The sequence below is a fragment of the Panthera leo genome, chromosome D3, assembly GCF_018350215.1.
Source record: "Panthera leo isolate Ple1 chromosome D3, P.leo_Ple1_pat1.1, whole genome shotgun sequence".
In the NCBI taxonomy this organism is placed as follows: Eukaryota; Metazoa; Chordata; class Mammalia; order Carnivora; family Felidae; genus Panthera; species Panthera leo.
Window position 1 is genome coordinate 22,778,010 of NC_056690.1, and position 24,082 is coordinate 22,802,091.

The 24,082-nt window shown below is 38.7% G+C and overlaps 1 protein-coding gene across 6 annotated transcripts in view; it reads right to left on the bottom strand.

The window, feature by feature from the left end:
• The window catches only part of HORMAD2 (HORMA domain containing 2), a 93,589-nt gene that overhangs the window by 44,666 nt on the left and 24,841 nt on the right, over positions 1–24,082 (bottom strand). Inside the window, exons 8-12 of one of the 6 annotated variants that reach the window (XM_042909823.1) lie at positions 12,565–12,632; positions 8,825–8,976; positions 7,954–7,994; positions 7,741–7,812; positions 3,130–3,817 (exon numbers count right to left, since the gene is read on the bottom strand). In XM_042909823.1, the coding sequence (XP_042765757.1) occupies positions 3,617–3,817; positions 7,741–7,812; positions 7,954–7,994; positions 8,825–8,976; positions 12,565–12,632 (534 nt within the window). In that variant the 3' untranslated portion in view covers positions 3,130–3,616. Of the gene's footprint in view, positions 1–3,129; positions 3,818–7,740; positions 7,995–8,824; positions 8,977–12,564; positions 12,633–24,082 lie in introns of those variants that run through there. The other 5 variants (XM_042909821.1, XM_042909820.1, XM_042909819.1 and 2 more) reach the window with 5 other exon arrangements.

The window sequence follows — 24,082 nt, forward strand, 5'->3', positions numbered from 1 at the left end:
TAACAATTCTTTCTAACATGGAGGTACAAAGACTCATAAAGAGCTTGGAAAATTAGAAAATTATAGCATATGGGCCCCTATCTAAAAAATTGATACAAATATGAATTCTAAAACAGCTATAATGGTTTAATAAACTAGGACCATCAGTCTTTAAAGTAGATGTAGGCAACATTAGCCCTCCACTTTTAAAAATATTTATTTATTTTTGAGAGAGAGAGAGCACAAGCAGGGGAGGGGCAGAGAGAGCAGAGGGAGACAGAGAATATGAAGCAGTTTCCAGGCTCCGAGCTGTCAGCACAGAGCCCAACGCGGGGCTCGAACTCACAAACCATGGGATCATGACCTGAGCCAAAGTTGGAGGCTTAACAGACTGAGCCACCCAGGCACCCCAGCCCTCCATTTTTTTTATAGCTGTCTGTACATGTCAGTAATTACTAGAATCCTTTAAGGAGCCTGAGTTAATTATTAGAAGGTATTTTAGTACTCTATTAGAAAGAAGTACTTTTCCCTCAGCATTTAAACAGCATAAAATTTAAATAAGATTCCATATCCAATTCCAGAACATGTGTTGATTGTCACAAGATAGCGAGTTCTTTAAAGAAGCCTGTCCAGGGTTTTCTGTCTAGTATATAGATCTATTGTTATCTGTCCAATTAACTACAACAGAGAAAACAGGCCCAACTTCCCAGTATACTAGGAAGTGCCATTGTGTTTGTGTGCCCTTACTAGCTAGATATTAAGCCCCAAACCATTGCTATTAGGAAAGAAGACCTATCCTGAAGGTGTTGCAGAGGTAGATAAAATGATAAGGACATATTTAGGATGGGGTTTTCCAGACAGTTCTATGTAACCCTGTTTTGTTCTAGGATTCCTTGGTCTCCTACTTGGGCTCTGTGTTCTATTTTCCAAGTGGAGTTAGGTTTTAAGAGTTCTTATAACTTGAGGCACCTGGGGGCGCCTGGGTGGCTCAGTCGGTTAAGCGGCCGACTTCGGCTCAGGTCACGATCTCGCGGTCTGTGAGTTCGAGCCCCGCATCGGGCTCTGGGCTGATGGCTCAGAGCCTGGAGCCTGCTTCCGATTCTGTGTCTCCCTCTCTCTCTGCCCCTCCCCCGTTCATGCTCTGTCTCTCTCTGTCTCAAAAATAAATAAACGTTGAAAAAAAAATTTAAAAAAATAACTTGAGGCACCTGGGTGGCTTGGTCAGTTAAGCGTCCAACTTCAGCTCAGGTCATGATCTCCTGGCTCTATGGGTTTGAGCCTCACATTGGGTTCTCTGCTGTCAGCATGGAGGCCACTTTGGATCCTGTCTTCCTCTCTCTGCCCTTTCCCTGCTTGTTGTGTGTGTGCATGCTATCTTAAAAATAAATAAACATTTAAAAATTAAAAAAAAAAGAGTTCTTATAACTTAAAATTTTTTAAAATTTCAAACCTGTGTGCTTTTATCATTTCTGAATTTACTGCCAAATTACAATCTCACTTTTACATTGTTCCTTGGATCTTAAGGATCGATCATACCAGAAAATGAATATTTGTACTATTCAAATATTGAATAATTTCAACTACTGATGAAAATTCTTCATATTTCTTTTTCTGTGACTGAGATAAGGAATAAGATGAAAAAGAAAATTGTGTGAAAGAAATTTTTTTCCATCTTATAGTAGTCTCACAACAAGATCATATGTTAAATTGCCTCTTTACTATAGATGACTGGTGAAAAAGCAGTATAAGCTATTTGATCAAAATTTTGTAGATTTTCTATTTTAAAAGAAAATTTTATGATTTAAGAAAGTTCTTAAAAATCTTTGAGTTAGAGGGGTGCCTGGGTGGCTCTGTCAGTTGAGCGTCTGACTTTGGCTCAGGTCATGATCTCACAGTTCGTGGGTTCGAGCCCCTCATCTGGCTCTGAGCTGACAACTCGGAGCCTGGAGCCTGCTTCAGATTCTGCGTCTCCCTCTATCTCTGCCCCTCTCCCATTCGTGCTCTGTCTCTCTCTGCCTCTCAAAAATAAAGAAACGTAAAAAAAAAAAAAAAAAAAAAAAAATCTTTGAGTTAGAGGTTACCAAAAGTAGAGATTGTAGCAAAGACATAGAATACAGGGAAAGGTATGGAAAGTTCAGTATTGGAATTACAAGTCATGGAGACAGAAGTTCTCTACGTACTTTTCAACTTGTTTGGAACGTCCTCTGCCTTAAAATCTGCCAGTTAAAATATAATTCATCCATAAAATCACCAATTCAATGAAACCTTCCCACACAGTGCCAATTTATCTTTATTTCTGTATCATAACAGCACAGGCTTTGGAGTCAAATTGCCTTGATCTGAATTGTGGCCCTGCTACTTATTCACTGTGTATGCAGTCTTGTGCTAACTTCTCTAAGTCTGTTTCCTCATTGCAGGGTAATAATAGACTCTACTTCATAAAATAACTGGGAAGATTAAAAGTGACAATACATGTAAAGCCCCGAGAACAATGCTCTATTGTTAGTTAAAATTATTTCTATCATTCATATACTCTCCATTATTATTTGCCATTATATTATGTAGGTATTTTCTCTTCAGCCAGAGTTACCAAATGTAGAAAATATATTTTGTATGCTTTTGTCTTCTTTACAATGCTCAGCAAGGTATTGCTCTTGATAGGAATTCAAAAAACATCCCAGAGAATCTTAGCATGACAGGGATCTCAGAGGTCAAATAAGTTTAACTTTTCCCCTAAATCATGATTTTTCTCTTGCAACACCCTGGAGACCATCATCTATACTCTATTTTGAACACAGTGTGTGTGTGTGTGTGTGTGTGTGTGTGTGTGTGTGTGTGTCTGTGTGTGTGTATGAACACAGCTGGTGACAAGAGTTCACCTTTCTCAAGACAGTCAGGTTTATTAAACAATTGTCATTATTAGAAAATCTATCCTGAGGAGATAGAGAAGCTGGCAAGCTTCTAGAAAATGATTTGGTAATACTCATTAAAGAGCTGTGGAAATTTCAGACTCTGTAAATTTCACACCTGATACCATATCCTTAAAAAACAAGGAAAATTCTGTCATACATACAAAAGTATTTATTATAACACTATTTATAATAGCAATATCAAGAACTAACTTAAATGTTTAAAAGTAGGGAAATGGTAGAGTAAGTACCTATATAAAACAAAAGTTCATTAAAATTAGAAATATGAAGATTAAGGTGGGACATATTTATAAAGTTAAGTATAAAAGTAAAACAAATTGTATATATAAACCACGATTAAAACCATATACAAATATGGGTATCTGTGGAAAAAGACTGGAGGTGATGGAACATACAAAAAGAACATTATTGATAAGATGGTAGCAGTTAGAAGATTTGCATTGCTTTTTAAATTACCTTAATGTCATTATAATAATGCTTTCAAATTTTAAAAAGAAAGTTCTTCCTTCTAATGATTCAAAATCAACCTCCTCTCACCCCTGTGATTTTCATTTCCTGTCTCTCCTTCTGCCCTTTGAAGTTACACAAAATAAATGAACTTGAAATATTTGAAAATGATTATTATAGTTTTACTACCCTCATTCTCTGGTACTCTAAAGACAGATTAGAGAGGCAATGCCGACATCAGGGAGACTCAGTAAGGAGACTTAGCTGTCAGTCACAAAGAAAGCAAGGATGACAGCCTGAATCAGCACAATGGCAATAGAGCCAAACTTGAGAAATATTTCAAAGGCAAAATAGATGGAAATGGTAACCAAAGGGATGTGAGAAGTGAGAACACAGAAGTTGAACACATTCCTGGTCAGGCTGTTTGATAAAATGATGGTTACAACACCAAGGTAAGGAACCTGAGGAAAGAAAGAGCATATTTGATCAGAAGTTGAAATTCTATTTGGAGATGTTGAATTTGAGGCACTTGTAGGATATATATGTCTATATATTGATGGAAAGATCAATTTGAAGTTAGGGAGACAAAACCAAACCAGACAACATGAATGAAACAGAGAACAAATAACGTCATACCAAAATATACAAATATTTGAAGGTGGGAGAGAGAAAGGTATTTATATTTACGTTATATTTTATATTTATATTTTTTGGTATAAAGTTATTCATGGGGGGCTTTTATAATTGAAAAATCTCTTCTGTTTCTGTAATTATGTCCCCTTTTTAGAGAAGAACATAGAGAACATCTCTAAACTTCCGAATAGACAAAAATTTTTTTTAAAAAAACTGCACACAGTAGTTTTTTTAAAAACTATTTGCCACAGCACATTCTTAAGACACTAAAAAGGCAACTCATAAAGTCAAAGATACTGACAATACATGTATCTGATAAAGGACTTACACATGGAATATATATGCAGAACTACAAATCAGTAAAAATGAAAGATGATCGATCCAATAGAGCCCAATAAATAAAAATGACAACTTGGAAAGACACTTCACCAAAGAGGATATCCAACGTGGTCAATAAACATATGAAAAGATGCTCACCTTCATTAGTCATCAGGGAACTATAAACTAAAACCACAGTGGCATCCCACTACACACCCATCAGAACAGCTAAAATTAAGACAGAAAATGCCAAGGGTTGGTGAGGATGTGGAGCAACCACAACTCTCATACATTGCTGATGGGAATATAAATTAGCACAATCACCTTGGAAATTGTTTTGTAGTATCTATTAAAACTAAATGCAGGGGCACCTGCGTGGCTCAGTTGGTTAAGCGTCCAACTTCAGCTCAGGTCATGATCTCACCGTTTGTGAGTTTGAGCCCAGCATCGGCTCTGCTCTCATCATAGAGCCTGATTTGGATCCTCTGTCTCCCTCTCTCTGCCCCACCCCCACTCATGTGCACACACTTTCTCTCTCTCTCTTAAAAATAAATAAACATTTAAAAATAAAATAAAATAAAAATAAATGCACACATATTCTTGACGCAGCAAATCTGCTCCTAGCCGTTCTATTCTCACCGGAAATATGTACATATTTCATTGAGAAACATGTTCGGAATGTTTAGAGCAGTACTATCCATAATAGTCAAAACCAGAAAATTATCTAAATGCCCATCAACATTAGATGAATGAATAGTGAGAACATGCAAGAATATGGATAAATATCACAACATAATGTTGAGAGAACAAATGGCCCATACTCTGATTCTACATCTATAAAATTAAAAACAAGAGAAACTAATCTATGCTAATAGAAGTCAGGATAGAGATATTCTTATTGAATGACTACAAAGTAAGACTTCAAAGTATTTTGTTTCTTCGTTGGGTTTTGATTTCACACGTTTATTCAGTAGGCTGGGACAAAGGTGAGACAAACAGGTTACCTAAGGAGCAAAATTTAAGAACGTGCTTACTCTCACCATGCTTGCTTCACCCTCATCCCAGTCCTGATGTCCAGTTTGTGAATACTTACTGAGCAATATCATTATGATGTGTTTTTCCATATGTAAGTTACACTTGGATTTAAGAATGTTAAAGGGGGGGCCACCTGTGTGGTTCAGTCAGTTAAGCATCCAACTCTTAATTTCAGCTCAGGTCATAATCTCTCAGGGTTGTGAGATCAAGCCCTCCACACTAGGCGTGGAGCCTGCTTAAGATTCTGTCTTCCCTCTGCCCCTGTCCTGCACTCTCTCTCTCAAAAATTAAAAATAAGGGGTGCCTGGGTGGCTCAGTCGGTTAAGTGTTCGACTTCAGCTCAGGTCACAATCTCATGGTTCATGGGTTTGAGCCCTGCATCAGGCTCTGTGCTGACAGCTTGGAGCCTGGAGCCTGCATCAGATTTTTGTCTCCCACTCTCTCTGCCCCTCCCCTGCTTGCTCTCTCTCTCTCCCTCTCAAAAAAACAAAAAAACAAAAAAACAAAAACAAAAACAAAAAAACATTAAAAATTTATTTTTTTATTAAAAAATTTTTTTTTAACATTTATTATTGAGAGACAGAGAGAGACAGAGCATGAGCAGGGGAGGGGCCGAGAGACTGGGAGACACAGAATCCGAAGCAGGCTCCAGGCTCTGAGCCATCAGCACAGAGCCCAACACGGGGCTCAAACCCACAAACCCACAACCCACAAACAAAACTGATGGAACCACCCAGGCACCCCTAAGAAAATTTTTTAAGAGTAAAAGTAAAATAAAATAAAATAAAATAAAATAAAATAAAATAAAATAAAAGCAAACAGAATTCTGAGTGACAAACTGTCAGTAAGCTCTTCTCTAGACTTACTTAAATCCTTTCATATAATTGGCTGGCTGAGGAAGGAACTTGAATTGACTGAGTTTACCACAAAATTCTGATCTTTGTATAAATAGTTCCTACTAAACATACGCTTGACAAATGTTATCACATGTATTATTTAATCTATCAATTGAATTATTCATTCTCAAGTTGTCTGGTTTCATTTCCATGGGTAAAAGAGAAAGAAATTCTTAATTTTGAAAGATAAAAATCCAGTTGAATCGTGTTCATTATTTTCTTAACCTTGGTTTTTTGGGGGCACCTGGGTGGCTCAGTCAGTTAGGTGATCAACTCTTGATTTTGGCTCAGGTCATGATCTCACAGTTTGTGAGATCGAGCCCCACATCAGGCTCTGCTCTAACAGCACAGAGCTTGCTTGGGATTCTTTCTCTCTCCCTCTCTCTCTCTCTGCTCCTCCCCCGCTCACTTGCTCTCTCTCTCTCTCGAAGTAAATAAACATTAAAAAAAACCTTTATTTTTTTAAAACTAGCCTATGTTAGCTATATCTTCCTTGAACAGATTCAGAAGAAAGTTGCATCAGACTCTAAAGCCATTAGCATGTATGACATTGTGAAAATACTAAAGATGGAAAAAAAATCTTGTTTGGTTATATTATTTATATTAATTGAAATAAGACCTCTTTCAATATATGAAATACACCAGATTTAAAGAATCAGAAAGAACATTCAAAAGTTATTTTACTATAGTTATCCCTTTAAGGAAGACTCAAACTATCTCAGGCAAACAAATTAGCATCCTAATCTGAAAATAGTTCCTGAAAAGATTTTATAGCATCACTTCCCACTAAGTATTCTAAAAACCCTTTATGTCTAGCTCAGAATCCTTTTAATACAATGTTGACACATATTAAACTTTGTTATCTAGATGACAGGGTGTGGATTTACCTAGGACACAGTGGGGCCCTCGCAAGTACTCAACTCTAGTCTCTACTGGAGAAAGTAGGAAGGTAAAGGGCTGAGTCCTATCTATTTGGCTCCAGTGGCTCCAAACAAGCTCCCTGACTTTTCCCAGGGACCTAGCCCAAAGCTTGTCTCTGTCCACATAACCAACAGTTGACTATCATTTTGTATTCACTCTGACTTGAGATTATCTGTAACTTCTTTTCCACCACCTCTGACCACTCAATTATCCCAGTAATCAAGAACTTATTTATACTTCCAGTGAGTATGAATAAATACCTAGAATATTTTTTAAATCCTAAAAATGTTACCTATAAATGGAAGAAAGAAATTCATGGGTACCTTTTATAAAATTCATATATTGGAAAGTCTTTTTCTTCTCCTCATAATGGACAATTTCATCTAACAAAGTATATTCCCTTCTTGAAGACAGTACATTTTTACAATAAAGACTCCCTGAGGTCAGAAGCTAGTTTTGTTTTAGGTTTTATACCTGGCATACTCCATTGGACTGTTACTGTGATATAACCTGTGTAGGAACTGGAAAATGTTAGCTATGTTTAACTGAAGCAACAGAGTCTCACTAAAGCTTTGTCTTACATGATTGCTGCATTCTTCTTCTTCCTCATCAAAGTCTAGACCCTGATGGGCAATCTCAGTTGTGCTGTTCTCCTGAAAGAGATTGTTCTCCAAATCAGACACTCTGGTGGCCTCAGTTGTGACTTTTACTTTCATACTATGAAAGCCAGTGGAGACCAATCCCACTTGCAGGTTTACAGGCTCCCCCTCAAACAGCAGGAAGTGTGAATTTACCCCTTCTTTAAAACCAGGGGGTTGGTAATCATGAGGAGTCACTGCAAAATGAAAAGGGCAGAAAACCAAGAAAACTGTGTTTAAATTTAATCAAGAAGTTAGATTAATCTTTCATGTATACCAACAGATCTCTCAGATGCTTACAAAATCTCTCTATAACTGTTAAAAACTGAGAACAAACTGAGGGTTGATGGGGGGTGGGAGGGAGGGCAGGGTGGGTGATGGGTATTGAGGAGGGCACCTTTTGGGATGAGCACTGGGTGTTGTATGGAAACCAATTTGACAGTAAATTTCAAATATTAAAAAATAAATAAAAAAAAAAAGAAAAAGAAAAAAAAATCTCTCTATATAAAATATTACTTCAACGCTTAAGAAGGAATTTGACTAGGGGCGCCTGGGTGACTCAGTCCCAGTAAGCGTCTGACTTTGGCTCAGGTCATGATCTCATCATTTTTTTTTTTTTTTAATTTTTTTTTTTTCAACGTTTTTTATTTATTTTTGGGACAGAGAGAGACAGAGCATGAACGGGGGAGGGTCAGAGAGAGAGGGAGACACAGAATCGGAAACAGGCTCCAGGCTCCGAGCCATCAGCCCAGAGCCTGACGCGGGGCTCGAACTCACGGACCGCGAGATCGTGACCTGGCTGAAGTCGGACGCTTAACCGACTGCGCCACCCAGGCGCCCCATGATCTCATCATTTTTGTAGGCTCAAGCCCTGCATCAGGCTCTGCGCTGACAGCGTGGGAACCTGCGTGGGATTCTCTCTCTCTGCCCCTCCCCAGCTCATGCTTTCTATAAATAGATAGATAAACAAATTCATAAATAAATACATAAATAAATAGAAGGAATTTGACTAGTGGTCTCCACCTACCTGCATTATAGTAGTGGAGTTTCATAGTAAGTATAACATCATTAGGAAGGGGTCCAAGGTTCTGCATCAGTATGTACAATTTGCGGATCAGTAGAACACTGGCTTTCTTAACATCTTCACTGTTTGTCCCACTTTCGAAGCTTGTACTACTACTATAGCCAAATAGAAAAACAGCATACTTTTCAGTCATATACAATATTGAAAATCTATTTCAAAAAGAACAAAACTCTTTACCATATAATCAAGTAAATACAAAGTAAACATCAGGACACTTGAGAATATCTGTGGAATGTAAATTAGAGCAGTGATTGTACTTTTTGCAATGTATATACAATGGATTTCTTAGGTAGCAAGTTCCTAAGGCATTTTAAATATGACCTGATTTCTTAAAAATTTGAGTTACAAATAACCACATAACAGTGAGAACAGTGGACTTAGAATTAGGAGACTTGACAGAGAAAGACAGATATAAGTTTTCACTCATATGTGGAATTTGAGCAGAAGACCATGGGGGAAGGGAAGGGGAAAAAATAGTTAACAAACAGAGAGGGAGGGAGGCAAACCATAAGTGACTCTCAAATACAGAGAACAAACCTCTGGGTGATAGGCATTGAGGAGGGCACTTGCTGGGATGAGCACTGGGTGTTGTATGTAAGCAATGAATCACAAGAATCTACTCCCAAAACCAAGAGCACACTGTACACACTGTATGTTAGCCAATTTGACAATAAATTATATTTAAAAAAAAAAAAGAATTAGAAGACTTGATTGGGTCTGCTGCTAACTAGCTGAATGACCTGGGTCAAGTCATTTAGACACTCTAGGTCTGTTAGCTCACTTGTGAGATAAGCTTTTACACATCTCTACACATCTCCAAATAGAAAATCAGTCATCAGCTCTGGGCCTTTCTACTGTCTGGTTATCTGTCAGAGACATCCCCTCCCCTACATGGATTGCAACAATGGCGATCTATTCTTCTAGCTTTTCTTCTTGTCCACACTGCAATAACATTCTCTATATCACTGCTGCAACAACACACCTATAGGAAAATCTGCTCATATCACTCTTGCTTAAAATTCTTCTATTACACCTATCACCTTTCAATCAAATTCAAGAATGGTATGTGTGCAATGCCTTTCATGACCAGCCACACCCTCACCTCCAACCTCATCCGCATTTACTACTCAGTTTCTTTTCACCTACATGCCTTTGCACATGCTGCTCACTTTGCTCATATTGTACTTTTCCCACTTCTTTTTCTGACTCTCCTAAATTCATCCTTTGATAGCTAGCTCATGTGTCACCTCTTTAAGGAAGTTTTTTCTTGATAATTCCCATACATTACTCCTGTTTATAACTGTTTGTATGCTCCCCTTTAGATTATGCATGGCTATATCTTCTCATGCCCACAGTACTGTCTTGTGCCAGCTACAGTAAATACTCAATAAATATTTGTGGGATGAATGAATGAATAAGTTGAACCAAATTACCTTCTAACCCTAAATATTTTTAATTTCTCTCCAAAATTCTCTTTTCAAATAGGTCTCATATTTGAGTAGTTTCTAGGAAGAACTATCACTGCAATATATTTGCACAATGCCTTTCACATAGTAAGCATTCAATAGTGAAAAATAATCTTAATTAATTGAGTACTGGAGGAAATGTAAATTCATAAAACAGACATTATTAAGTGAATACATTTGGTCCTCTTTTGATTTTGAATATATTGTCTACTAAGATTTAACCAATTTGAAATAGGTAGCCTGAGTGAAGGGGCATGTAGCATGTAGCTTATGGGATCTTTCAGTATATATCATATTCATAAAATCATATCATGTAAAATCATACTCAAGACTCTCTTGCACTCTTTTAAAAGGGAAGCTATTTTTACCATGGAAGAGGTGATAAGGTAATTTTGTATGATCAATCATTTAAATAAATGTTTACCTTTAGTTTCTAGGAAACTAGTAATATGCATTACCTTCTCTCCTCCTTAGTAGCTGAAAGATTTGGCCATTTGTGTTACTGCTCACCTCTTGGCATATATGCCTTCATAAAAGAGATTAATCTGGTTGCCAGTAGTACATTTGAATTTTAGAGAGTAAAAGGCAACTGTTTAATGTGGGAGAATATGTATGAAAAGTGTATAATCTTTCAAATGCTATATATATATGTATATACATATATATATATATATTAGTTTATGATGATTAATATTTTAATTCTCATTCCTAGAACTTACTTCCTCTTCACATCCTAGTGCTGTGTTTTACAAATAAGGGAATAATTAAGGAAGTGAATCTCAGAGAGAAATTCTCAAACTTGCAGTAAATGATAAGACAGAGCTAATAGCACAAAAAATTGAGAATTAGGCCACGTTTCTCTTCAGAGTCATTCCTTTCATGGGCACTCATTCCCCTGACTTGGAGCCCTCTACCACCCAGGGCTTTTCACTATCATCCATCCTCTCCACTTCTATTCTATCTCATCAGCAAAATTAGATCTTTCTGAATCCAAAAGCTACTGGGATAGGAATAAATGTTGCTTTTCAATAAAATATCTCCATCTATACTGGGGACCCTCTGAAACAAATACCCACGTCTTTGCTCTTTAACCCATTAGTGTATCTAAAATTTGGCACTTTAGGGGCGCCTGGGTGGTTTGGTCGGTTGGGCGGCTGACTTCGGCTCAGGTCATGATCTCGCGGTCTGTGAGTTCGAGCCCCGCGTCGGGCTCTGGGCTGACAGCTCAGAGCCTGGAGCCTGTTTCGGATTCTGTGTCTCCCTCTCCCTCTGCCCCTCCCCTGTTCATGCTCTGTCTCTCTCTGTCTCAAAGATAAATAAACGTTAAAAAAAATTTTTTTTTAATTTGGCACTTTAGACTTGATAGGAAAATGCAGTGCTTTCCAATCTTTTTTCCATACAGGGACACACACAGAAAATTACATTTGTATGATATACTGGGACAAGCAGATGAGAATATTTGTGTCTATAGGCAAATAGTTCAGGGATTTCATCTACTCCAGGCCCAGGCTAGCTATCTTGAGGGCAGAGAAGATCAATACCTTGGCACAGCGATTGAGAAAGTTTAGATTAGTGGCTAGATAGAATCTTACAGAGTTCTTCAATCAACACCATGTAGACAGCCTCATTAATATTTCGACTGCTGTGCCACCCACCAACCACCATTGCCTCCGAGGACCACCACCATCACTGCCACTACCATCAGGTACCATTTACAGCTTTTTAAAATGTGCCAGGCATGGGCAAAGTTTTGTCTATGCATCGTAATTTAATAGTCACAGCAACCATATGATGTAAATATTATTCATTCCACTGTACAGATGAGAATATTAACATCTAGGGAGGTTGAGTAATCTGTCCAAAGTTAGACCAATAATAGAGTGTCCCAAGCTAGGTCTCTCTGCATTAGGAATTGGAACTATTAACCACCAAGCTTGACTGTCTTTAGTTAACCACCAAGCTTGACTGTCTTTAGACCCCACTAACATCACCTATGAGAAGAGGAAAAGAAGCAAAGGAAGACTCTACTCTTATCAATTTCATCCACAGATTTCAGAAATTTAAACGATTATTACAGTCTCTTTCTATAATAGAGGGTTTTTGTAGGATCGGTGGGGAAGTTACAAAGGAAATATAAGGCCTATCTATGGCTTCAAGAAGCTTATGTTTACCTCAATCCTATTTCTCATGTTTATTAAACAATTAATTAGATTCTACCTGTCAAAATCCATAGTGGCTCCTTCTTTTGTGTATTTGAATTTGAACTGGTATATTTCAGTCACTTTCTAGAAACATCAAATGAAACAGAGAAAGAAATTACTTAAAAAAAGGAAATCCAGAACCTTACCTGATGATAGGTGGGGAATATTTTTATTGTATACCTACTATAATACCATATACCTGTTTGTGTCACAGCATTATATCATTCAGGAGTAATATTTCCAGATATAAATATAGCTTAATTTTTCTCCTCCATGCTAAAAATGAGTTAGATGGCAAATTCATTTTGTTAAGTTGATTTATTATTTTGAGAGAGAGAGAGCAAGGGAGGGACAGAGAGAGAGAGAATCCCAAGCAGGCTCCGCACTGTCAGTGTAAAGCCCAATGCAAGGCTTGAACTCACCAACAGGGAGATCATGACCTGAGCCATAATCAAGAGCCAGCCACTTAACCGACTGAGCCACTTGGGTGCCCCAAGATGGCAAATTCTATTGTTAGTGTTTCAAAGATGGAGAAACTAAGACACAGATTCAAGTATCTGACCCAGCACAGGTAAATGACAGAGAGACCAGTTGAGAATGCATTCATTCATGTAACAGATATTTATGGAATGTCTACTTTGTGTTAGGCACTGGAGTTAAAGTGGTGAACATGACAAAAAAGGTCCCTGTTTTCCTGGAATACAAAGCCTAGTGAGAAAGACAGTCAATAAGTAAATAAACAAATAAAATAATTTCAGATAGTAATAAATGCTGTGCAGAATATGAAGAAAAAGCTGTTACAGAGAATTGAAGGGAGAGGTGCTAATTTGGTTTAGAAGGGCCAAAGATGGCCTCCCTGAAGGGATGATGATTGAATTGAGCCTCAGTGACAAAAGGAGGTCATGTGCAGATCTGGGGGAGGGTGGGGTATCCTAGGCAGAGGCAATAGCAATGAAAAGTTCTAAAGTAGGGAAGTAAGCCTCTTTCAGGGTCAAAGAGGAAGCCAAGTGGCTGGAGATGAATAAGCAAGTGAGAGAGTGTAGGAGATGAGGATTGTGGAACCTTATTGGCCATGATAAGGGGTTTGGATTTTATTCTAAGTAAACCAGAAGTATACTAAAGTGTTTTAAGCATGGTAGTGATTCACATTTTTTTAAAGATCACTCTGGTTATTTTAATAGTGCAGAGGGAAGAAGAGAAACCATGAGAGAAATTAAGAGGCTACTACAGTAATTCCAGGAAGACTAGAATGGCAACAGGAAAACTAGAAAAATTCAAAAAGGAACCAGGATCCAGGTGCCCAGGTGGCTCAGTTGGTTAAGTGTCCAACTCTCAGTTTCGGCTTGAGTCATGATCTCATGGTTTCGTGAGTTCAGGCCCTGCATTGGGCTCTGTGCTGACAGTGTGGGGCCTGCTTGGGATTCTCTCTCCCTCGCTCTCTCTCTCTCTGCCCCTCCCCTACTCACACTGTCTCTGTCTCTCTCAAAATAAATAAATAAACTTAAAAAAATTTTTTAAATATTAAAAAAAAAAGGAACCAGGATCTATGACTTCAGATCTTGCTTTTTGATTCTGCACTAAAAACTAGATACCAATGCTATTTGTTCCCCTCGCTGTTAACAAATCTAGAAATAAAAAGGGACACATCCTCATGAGAAACATACTCCATGTAAAATAAAACGATTGTCTAGTAGTTGAAGCAAACGTTTGGTCCGGATACATTGTAAAGTTTGTCCACATATCTAGAGAAGGTCCTAAAGACAGGTAAAGGATATAAGTTTAAGTTAGAACACAAAAAATGCCCTTCATTCATCTGTTTAAGTATTTGTTCCTTGACACTGTGGGAATGAGGATGTTAGATTGATCAGAAAACATCTCAATGTTTCTGTTACTTTTCTCTACTCTAAGACTTAGTCTTCCAACTCTGCTGTTCTTCAACCTTAGCAAACAATTTAATCATAGGTGATCAGGTCCTGGGGAAATTGGCTCATGCTGCTTAAACTCTAAAACAACTAATTCACAGTGGACTTAATTTAAAAGAAAAAAATTTTTCTAGCAAGACAGTCTACTTGGGAAATCAAAGAAAATTTAGAAGACTGTTTTATGAGTACAGTAGGAGAGGTGTGTGACACTAGAGGTGCCTACAGCAACACGTTTCCTCCAGACAGGCTAGATACGCAACATCCTCTCTTGGCTAATGCTGGGTGTAATTGCCCTGTCAAGCAAACAATGCCTATTCTTCCTGCCTGCCCATGTTTCACAAAGACTCTAGCTTTCTGATACTCTGAGTTCTTCTATTTTTTTAATTATAACAAGAGGAGATCCTTTAGCAGCTGATGATTTTATTAACACTTTATTATTTGGCCCCTGAAGCAATTAATAAAAGAGTTATGTTTGTAATTTTTTACACAGAATGCTAACCTCTTATAACTTCCATCTGACTGATTTATGACAAAAGATATATTTACAGCAGGCATTAGTCTCTTCTTAACATTTCATAAAATATTTTCCTGCTTTTCAGATTAATGTGTTGCCTAATAAAGATGGGCCTTTAAACCACTCAGTGATGGTTTCTGTTAATCATACTGAATCTATTCACAGATACCAAAGCAACAACAATGTATAACCTTTCTCCTCCCTCCACATTCCGATACACTGGCAAGACCTGTCAGGCCTTTCTCCAAAGCATATCCCAAGTCCACCCATTATTATCTCCCTGTCCAACCCACCACTATCTCTTCTCTTCTCTTACCTTTTCTTCCCTTTTCTTTCTTTCTTTCCTTTCTTTCTTTCTTTCTCTTTCTCTCTTTCTTTTTACCACTTCTCTTTTCATCTGATCTGCTTACTTGTAAACTATTCGACCAGTAATTCATTCTCTATTCTATAGCCAGAGAGCTTTTGAAAACACAAATGAGACCATGTCACTCCTTTGCTTAAAACACCCCCCAACAGTTTCCTATTGCCCTTAGAATAAAATCCCAAACTACCTTAGCCCACAAGACCTTACACATCTGTCCCCTCTCTACCTTTCTGACCTTATCTTCGGCTTCTTTCCCTCCCACCTGCCAAGTTCCAGGCTCAGGGCACCCTTTCTGTCCATGAACACACAAGATGCCTTCCTGGCTTAGGGCCTTTGCACACCTATAGTCTGGAACATGCTGTCTCCAGTTGATGATAATAATATTTGGGCACTGCCCTAAATGCTCTACAGTTATTCATTCTTATGCAATCAATGCTCTGAGGTAGTTATTATTATCCTCACTATACATGAATCTAGTAAGGATTTGACTTCAACACCTACAGTGTTAACTCCTGTGCTATTCTGCCAGTTATGTGCCATTGCCTCTCACAGACCTGCATAGGCTGACTCCTCTGGCCCTTCATGCTTAGCTCTGAAGGCTTTCCATAGACTGCCCTCCAATCCTTCCTCTTCCATTCCCCGCCTTGGCACTCTCCAGCACACTACTTTTCTTTTATTTTCTTCATAGCATTATGACTATTTGAAACTCTTTTGCTAGTTTTCGTTTGTTTATTGTTTTTCCTCCTGCATAAGAATGCAAACTTCCAGAGAACAGAGACCTTATTTATCCCATTAACTCCTGTGTTTTTATACTTTGAACAGTGTTAGGCACATAAAGGGAACCCAATTAATATTTGCTGAATTGGGGCACCTGGCTGGCTCAGTTGGTAAGACATCCAACTCTTGATCTCAGGGTTGTGAGTTCAAGCCCATGTTGGGCCTGGAGCCTACTTTTAAAAAAATGCTGAATAAATAAATATTCAGCCAGGCTAGAGTTCATATTCAATAGGATTTCATCCTTATAAGGAATTTTTTAACACTGAGGTTTCTTTCTTGTTTTTTAATGTTTGTTTATTTTTGAAAGAGAGGGAGAACAGGGGAGAGGCAGAGAGAGAGGGAGACAGAGAATCTGAAGCAGGCTCCATGCTGTTAGCACACAGCCTGCCACAGGATTCGAACTCAAGAAATGTGAGATCATGACCTGAGCCAAAGTCAAGAATCAAATGCTTAACCGACTTAAGCCACCCAGGTGCCCCTCTACAAGGGTTTTTTTTTTTTTTAATGTTTATTTATTTTTGAGAGACAGAGTGCGAGCAGGGGAAAGGTAGAGAGAGAGAGAGGGAGACACAGAATCCGAAGCAGGCTCCAGGTTTTGAGCTGTCAGCACAGAGCCTAATGCGGGGCTCGAACCCACCAACTGTGAGATCATGACCTGAGCTGAAGTCAGATGCTTAACCAACTGAGCCACCCAGGCGCCCCAAGGATTTTTTTTTTAAACAAAGTCTCTAAAAGCAAAATGTGACTAGAAACAGGAACTGTGGAATCTGGGCCCAGAGAGGAAGATGGCGGCGTAGTGCGTCCTGCTGATCACTTATATTCCACCTACACCTGCCTAAATAACCCAGAAAACCGCCAGAAGACTAGCAGGACGGATTCTTCAGAGCCAAGTGCAGACGAGAGGCCCACGGAAGAGGGTAGGAAGGGCGGAGAGGCAGTGCGCGCTGCACGGACTGGCAGGAGGGAGCTGGGGTGGAGGGGCAGCCTGCCGGCCAAGCAGAGCCCCCGAGTCTGGCTTGCAAAAGCGGAGGGGACGGACAGAGTGTGTTCCGACAGCAAGCGCCACTTAGCATCTGGGAGGTCATAAGTTAACAGCTCTGCTCGGAAAGCGGGAAGGCTGGAGGACAAAGGGAGGGAGAGTTGCTGAGCCCTGAGACGACAGAGCTATTTGGAGGGGAACAAAGGCGCTCGCCAGCGCCATCTCCCTCGCCCATCCCCCAGCCAAAATCCCAAAGGGAACCGGTTCCTGCCAGGGAACTTGCTTGCTCCGAGCAAATACCCAATGCTGTGCTTCTGCGGAGCCACCCCTCCGGCAGCAGGTCTGACTCCCTACCGCTGCCACAGGGCCCCTCCTGAAGTGGATCACCTAAGGAGAAGCGAGCTAAGCCTGCCCCTCCTGCCCCCGTGCACCTTGCCTACCCACCCCAGCTAATACGCAAGATCCCCAGCACCACAAGCCTGGCAGTGTGCAAGTAGCCCAGACGGGCCACGCCACCCCACAGTGAATCCCACCCCTAGGAGAGGGGAAGAGAAGGCACACACCAGTCTGACTGTGGCCCCAGCAGTGGGCTGGGGGCAGACATCAGGGCTGACTGCGGCTCCGCCCACCAACTCCAGTTATACACCACAGCACAGGGGAAGTGCCCTGCAGGCCCGCACCACTCCAGGGACTATCCAAAATGACCAAACGGAAGAATTCCCCTCAGAAGAATCTCTAGGAAATAACAACAGCCAATGAACTGATCAAAAAGGATTTAAATAATATAACAGAAAGTGAATTTAGAATAATAGTCATAAAATTAATCGCTGGGCTTGAAAACAGTATAGAGGACAGCAGAGAATCTCTTGCTACAGAGATCAAGGGACTAAGGAACAGTCAGGAGGAGCTGAAAAACGCTTTAAACGAAATGCAAAACAAAATGGAAATGATGACGGCTCGGATTAAAGAGGCAGAGGAGAGAATAGGTGAACTAGAAGATAAAGTTATGGAAAAAGAGGAAGCTGAGAAAAAGAGAGATAAAAAAATCCAGGAGTATGAGGGGAAAATTAGAGAACTAAGTGATACACTAAAAAGAAATAATATACGCATAATTGGTATCCCAGAGGAGGAAGAGAGAGGGAAAGGTGCTGAAGGGGTACTTGAAGAAATAATAGCTGAGAACTTCCCTGAACTGGAGAAGGAAAAAGGCATTGAAATCCAAGAGGCACAGAGAACTCCCTTCAGACGTAACTTGAATCGATCTTCTGCACGACATATCATAGTGAAACTGGCAAAATACAAGGATAAAGAGAAAATTCTGAAAGCAGCAAGGGGTAAACATGCCCTCACATATAAAGGGAGACCTATAAGACTCGTGACTGATCTCTCTTTTGAAACTTGGCAGGCCGGAAAGGATTGGCACGAGATCTTTAATGTGCTGAACAGGAAAAATATGCAGCCGAGAATCCTTTATCCAGCAAGTCTGTCATTTAGAATAGAAGGAGAGATAAAGGTCTTCCCAAACAAACAAAAACTGAAGGAATTTGTCACCACTAAACCAGCCCTACAAGAAATCCTAAGGGGGATCCTGTGAGACAAAGTACCAGAGACATCACTACAAGCATAAATCATACAGACATCACAATGACTCTAAACCCGTATCTTTCTATAATAACACTGAATGTAAATGGATTAAATGCGCCAACCAAAAGACATAGGGTATCAGAATGGATAAAAAAACAAGACCCATCTATTTGCTGTCTACAAGAGACTCATTTTAGATCTGAGGACACCTTTAGATTGAGAGTGAGGGGATGGAGAACTATTTATCATGCTACTGGAAGCCAAAAGAAAGCTGGAGTAGCCATACTTATATCAGACAAACTAGACTTTAAATTAAAGGCTGTAACAAGAGATGAAGAAGGGCATTATATAATAATTACAGGGTCTATCCACCAGGAAGAGCTAACAATTATAAATGTCTATGCGCCGAATACCGGAGCCCCCAAATATATAAAACAATTACTCATAAACATAAGCAACCTTATTGATAAGAATGTGGTAATTGCAGGGGACTTTAACACTCCACTTACAGAAATGGATAGATCATCTTCACACACGGTCAATAAAGAAACAAGGGCCCTGAATGATACATTGGATCAGATGGACTTGACAGATATATTTAGAACTCTGCATCCCAAAGCAACAGAATATACTTTCTTCTCCACTGCACATGGAACATTCTCCAAGACAGATCACATACTGGGTCACAAAACAGCCCTTCATAAGTATAAAAGAATTGAGATCATACCATGCACACTTTCAGACCACAATGCTATGAAACTTGAAATCAACCACAGGAAAAAGTCTGGAAAACCTCCAAAAGCATGGAGGTTAAAGAACACCCTACTAAAGAATGAGTGGGTCAACCAGGCAATTAGAGAAGAAATTAAAAAATATATGGAAACAAACGAAAATGAAAATACAACAATCCAAACGCTTTGGGATGCAGCGAAGGCAGTCCTGAGAGGAAAATACATCGCAATCCAGGCCTATCTCAAGAAACAAGAAAAATCCCAAATACAAAATCTAACAGCACACCTAAAGGAAATAGAAGCAGAACAGCAAAGGCAGCCTAAACCCAGCAGAAGAAGAGAAATAATAAAGATCAGAGCAGAAATAAACAATATAGAATCTAAAAAAACGGTAGAGCAGTTCAACGAAACCAAGAGTTGGTTCTTTGAAAAAATTAACAAAATTGACAAACCTCTAGCCAGGCTTCTCAAAAAGAAAAGGGAGATGACCCAAATAGATAAAATCATGAATGAAAATGGAATTATTACAACCAATCCCTCAGAGATACAAACAATTATCAGGGAATACTATGAAAAATTATATGCCAACAAATTGGACAACCTGGAAGAAATGGACAAATTCCTAAACACCCACACGCTTCCAAAACTCAATCAGGAGGAAATAGAAAGCTTGAACAGACCCATAACCAGCGAAGAAATTGAATCGGTTATCAAAAATCTCCCAACAAATAAGAGTCCAGGACCAGATGGCTTCCCAGGGGAGTTCTACCAGACGTTTAAAGCAGAGATAATACCTATCCTTCTCAAGCTATTCCAAGAAATAGAAAGGGAAGGAAAACTTCCAAACTCATTCTATGAAGCCAGTATTACTTTGATTCCTAAACCAGACAGAGACCCAGTAAAAAAAGAGAACTACAGGCCAATATCCCTGATGAATATGGATGCAAAAATTCTCATTAAGATACTAGCAAATCGAATTCAACAGCATATAAAAAGAATTATTCGCCATGATCAAGTGGGATTCATTCCTGGGATGCAGGGCTGGTTCAACATTCGCAAATCAATCAACGTTGATACATCACATTAATAAAAGAAAAGATAAAAACCATATATGATCCTGTCAATTGATGCAGAAAAGGCCTTTGACAAAATCCAGCACCCTTTCTTAATAAAAACCCTTGAGAAAGTCAGGATAGAAGGAACATACTTAAACATCATAAAAGCCATTTATGAAAAGCCCACAGCTAACATCATCCTCAATGGGGAAAAACTGAGAGCTTTTTCCCTGAGATCAGGAACACGACAGGGATGCCCACTCTCACCGCTGTTGTTTAACATAGTGTTGGAAGTTCTAGCATCAGCAATCAGACAACAAAAGGAAATCAAAGGCATCCAAATTGGCAAAGATGAAGTCAAGCTTTCGCTTTTTGCAGATGACATGATATTATACATGGAAAATCCGATAGACTCCACCAAAAGTCTGCTAGAACTGATACATGAATTCAGCAAAGTTGCAGGATACAAAATTAATGTACAGAAATCAGTTGCATTCTTATACACTAACAATGAAGCAACAGAAAGACAAATGAAGAAACTGATCCCATTCACAATTGCACCAAGAAGCATAAAATACCTAGGAATAAATCTAACCAAAGACGTAAAAGATCTGTATGCTGAAAACTATAGAAAGCTTATGAAGGAAATTGAAGAAGATATAAAGAAATGGAAAGACATTCCCTGCCCACGGATTGGAAGAATAAATATTGTCAAAATGTCAATACTACCCAAAGCTATCTACACATTCAATGCAATCCCAATCAAAATTGCACCAGCATTCTTCTCGAAACTAGAACAAGCAATCCTAAAATTCATATGGAACCACAAAAGGCCCCGAATAGCCAAAGTAATTTTGAAGAAGAAGACCAAGGCAGGAGGCATCACAATCTCAGACTTTAGCCTCTACTACAAAGCTGTCATCATCAAGACAGCATGGTATTGGCACAAAAACAGACACATAGACCAATGGAATAGAATAGAAACCCCAGAACTAGATCCACAAACGTATGGCCAACTCATCTTTGACAAAGCAGGAAAGAACATCCAATGGAAAAAAGACAGTCTCTTTAACAAATGGTGCTGGGAGAACTGGACAGCAACATGCAGAAGGTTGAAACTAGACCACTTTCTCACACCATTCACAAAAATAAACTCAAAATGGATAAAGGACCTGAATGTGAGACAGGAAACCATCAAAACCCTAGAGGAGAAAGCAGGAAAAGACCTCTCTGACCTCAGCCATAGCAATCTCTTACTCGACACATCCCCAAAGGCAAGGGAATTAAAAGCAAAAATGAACTACTGGGACCTTATGAAGATAAAAAGCTTCTGCACAGCAAAATAGAAACAGGAACCGCATATAGTTCAGTTCTTGAAGCAATCTATTAAAAGTGGATGCTGACCACCTTCAATAGGCACATAGGAATAGACGGTGAAACAGTAAGATACCTAGCCATTCTTTTTTTTAAAAAAATTTTAATGTTTATTCATATTTGAGAGACAGAGAGACACCGAGCATGATTGGGAAGAGGCAGAGAGAGGAAGACACAGAATCTGAAGCAGGCTCCAGGCTCAGAGCCATCAGCAAAGATGCCCAATGCGAGGCTCGAACCCACAAACTGTGAGATCATGACCTGAGCCAAAGTCAGACACTTAACTGACTGAGCCACCCAGGTGCCCTGAAACCTAGCCATTCTTTACAGTTTTATCATGCATTAAGTCGTGTAAACCTTTTCTTAACATATTCACATTTTGGTTTACACATCTTATTAATACTCTCCACATATTTTGTAGTATGTGTCTATAGGAAAGCTATACTATACCTCATCACTATTTTAGTTATCTCTGTCAGTTCATCTCTGTCATGAAATGGAGCAACCAGAACAAAACTGCAAGTATAGGAACACCACAACTTTGTACAAAACTCCATTGGCCCTTGGATTGGGTAAGCACACTTATTTAAGACAGAGGTTCGCAACTATTATTCCATGAGAGACTCTTCACAAAATCACTACAAATTTTAATCCATGTGTAAAATGCTTTTGCCTCAGGTATATATTAATATTGCTATTGTTTGTTTAGTTTTGTTTAGGGAAGAATATACTTCTATAGATATGAATCAAGAAACATGGCACAATATCAGATAAATGCCAAAGAAAGACTGTGTTTATGTGGGAATGTGGTTTTGTGAGTATATAAAAAAATGAGATTAGGAGGTAAGTAGTTGTATCAGTGGCTTGACGTTAAACAGCAACTACAAAATAGTGCAATCCCATGGATACTTTTAGGCATTATGAACATTGCTATTCCGTAGTTATACTGTACTTATTGCTGACTGGTTTCACCTTCTTTTGAGTCTTTTAATACCCTCAAACATGACACTAAAATTTCTAGTAATCAAAAGTGTGCCATGAACACACAGAAGTTAGGGAGCAGTGCTATATGGAACAATCTGCAAGCATTCAAAATATTAAATATCTTTTCTGGGTTATAAATGATAGTTCAGCACCTCATTTTATAAGCTTTTGTTTTCTAACTTCATTATTTTACTTGTATCAAAGCTCATTTAACAGCACCCCCACATACACCCTCCACCATAAGAGTTTTCTGCAGTTAAGCCCAATTTATTCAGCATTTCACTATCTCAAAAGCACTGGTTTCAGACTAGGAATTTTGTATACATAAGAAAACAAAATAATTAATTGCATTAAGAAAATGACCAATTTATTAACAATTTATCAGAAGGTTTTAGTTTGGGAAACTTCCCTCCAAACCTACAAGAAAAAAAAAGCATTTTGAAACTAAATAAGAGAAAGATAAAAAGCAGTAGTTTGGGGATTGAGGAATTGTTACCCACCTGTATGTACCAGCTTTCTTCCACCTTGCTAAAACAGCTATTTATAATCTTCCCCAAAAAGGATATTAAAAACTAAAAATGCTTAATTTAGTCTTGAATGCCATCAGTTAGGCTAAATTCATAGGCTTAAGAAAGAAAATTGAAAGCAAAGAACAGGGAACGGGAAAAGGAAAAAAAGTTAGGAGGGAAGTAAAGAGAACAGAATGAAAAGAAAGAATAGAGGCCTTCACCTTCCATTTCTGTATCATTGCCACAGCTGCCATTCAAGGTAGCACAAGGAACTATTACATGCCAAGGACTATGAAATTCACTTTGGGACACAGAATACAAGATAAGACACTTGTCCTAAAGAATTCAAAATCTGGTTGGAGAGATAAAGTAATCTACATGAATCAACTGAGAATGTTAAATTGTGAAGTCTTGCTAGAAAAGAAATTTAGAGAAGGAAGAAATTAGTGTGAACAGCATAGGCCAAGAGGCTTTTATGGGAGATTTGAACATAAATTGGCCTTGAGTATGAGTAGGATTGGATAGGAAAGACGTTTAGAGATAAAAGAAGATGTAAAAATCTATGGAATTTCTTCAAAAAGAAGAGAATTTAATTGGCAAAAAGGAGAAAAGTTTAGAATTCTGCCATATTTTCCAGAAGGCCACAAACAGAAAGGATTCAGAATCAGTTAAAATAAATAATAAATGTGATTTTATACAGGCAGAGATTTTTAATTTTAACATGTTAGGGAATAGGCTTTC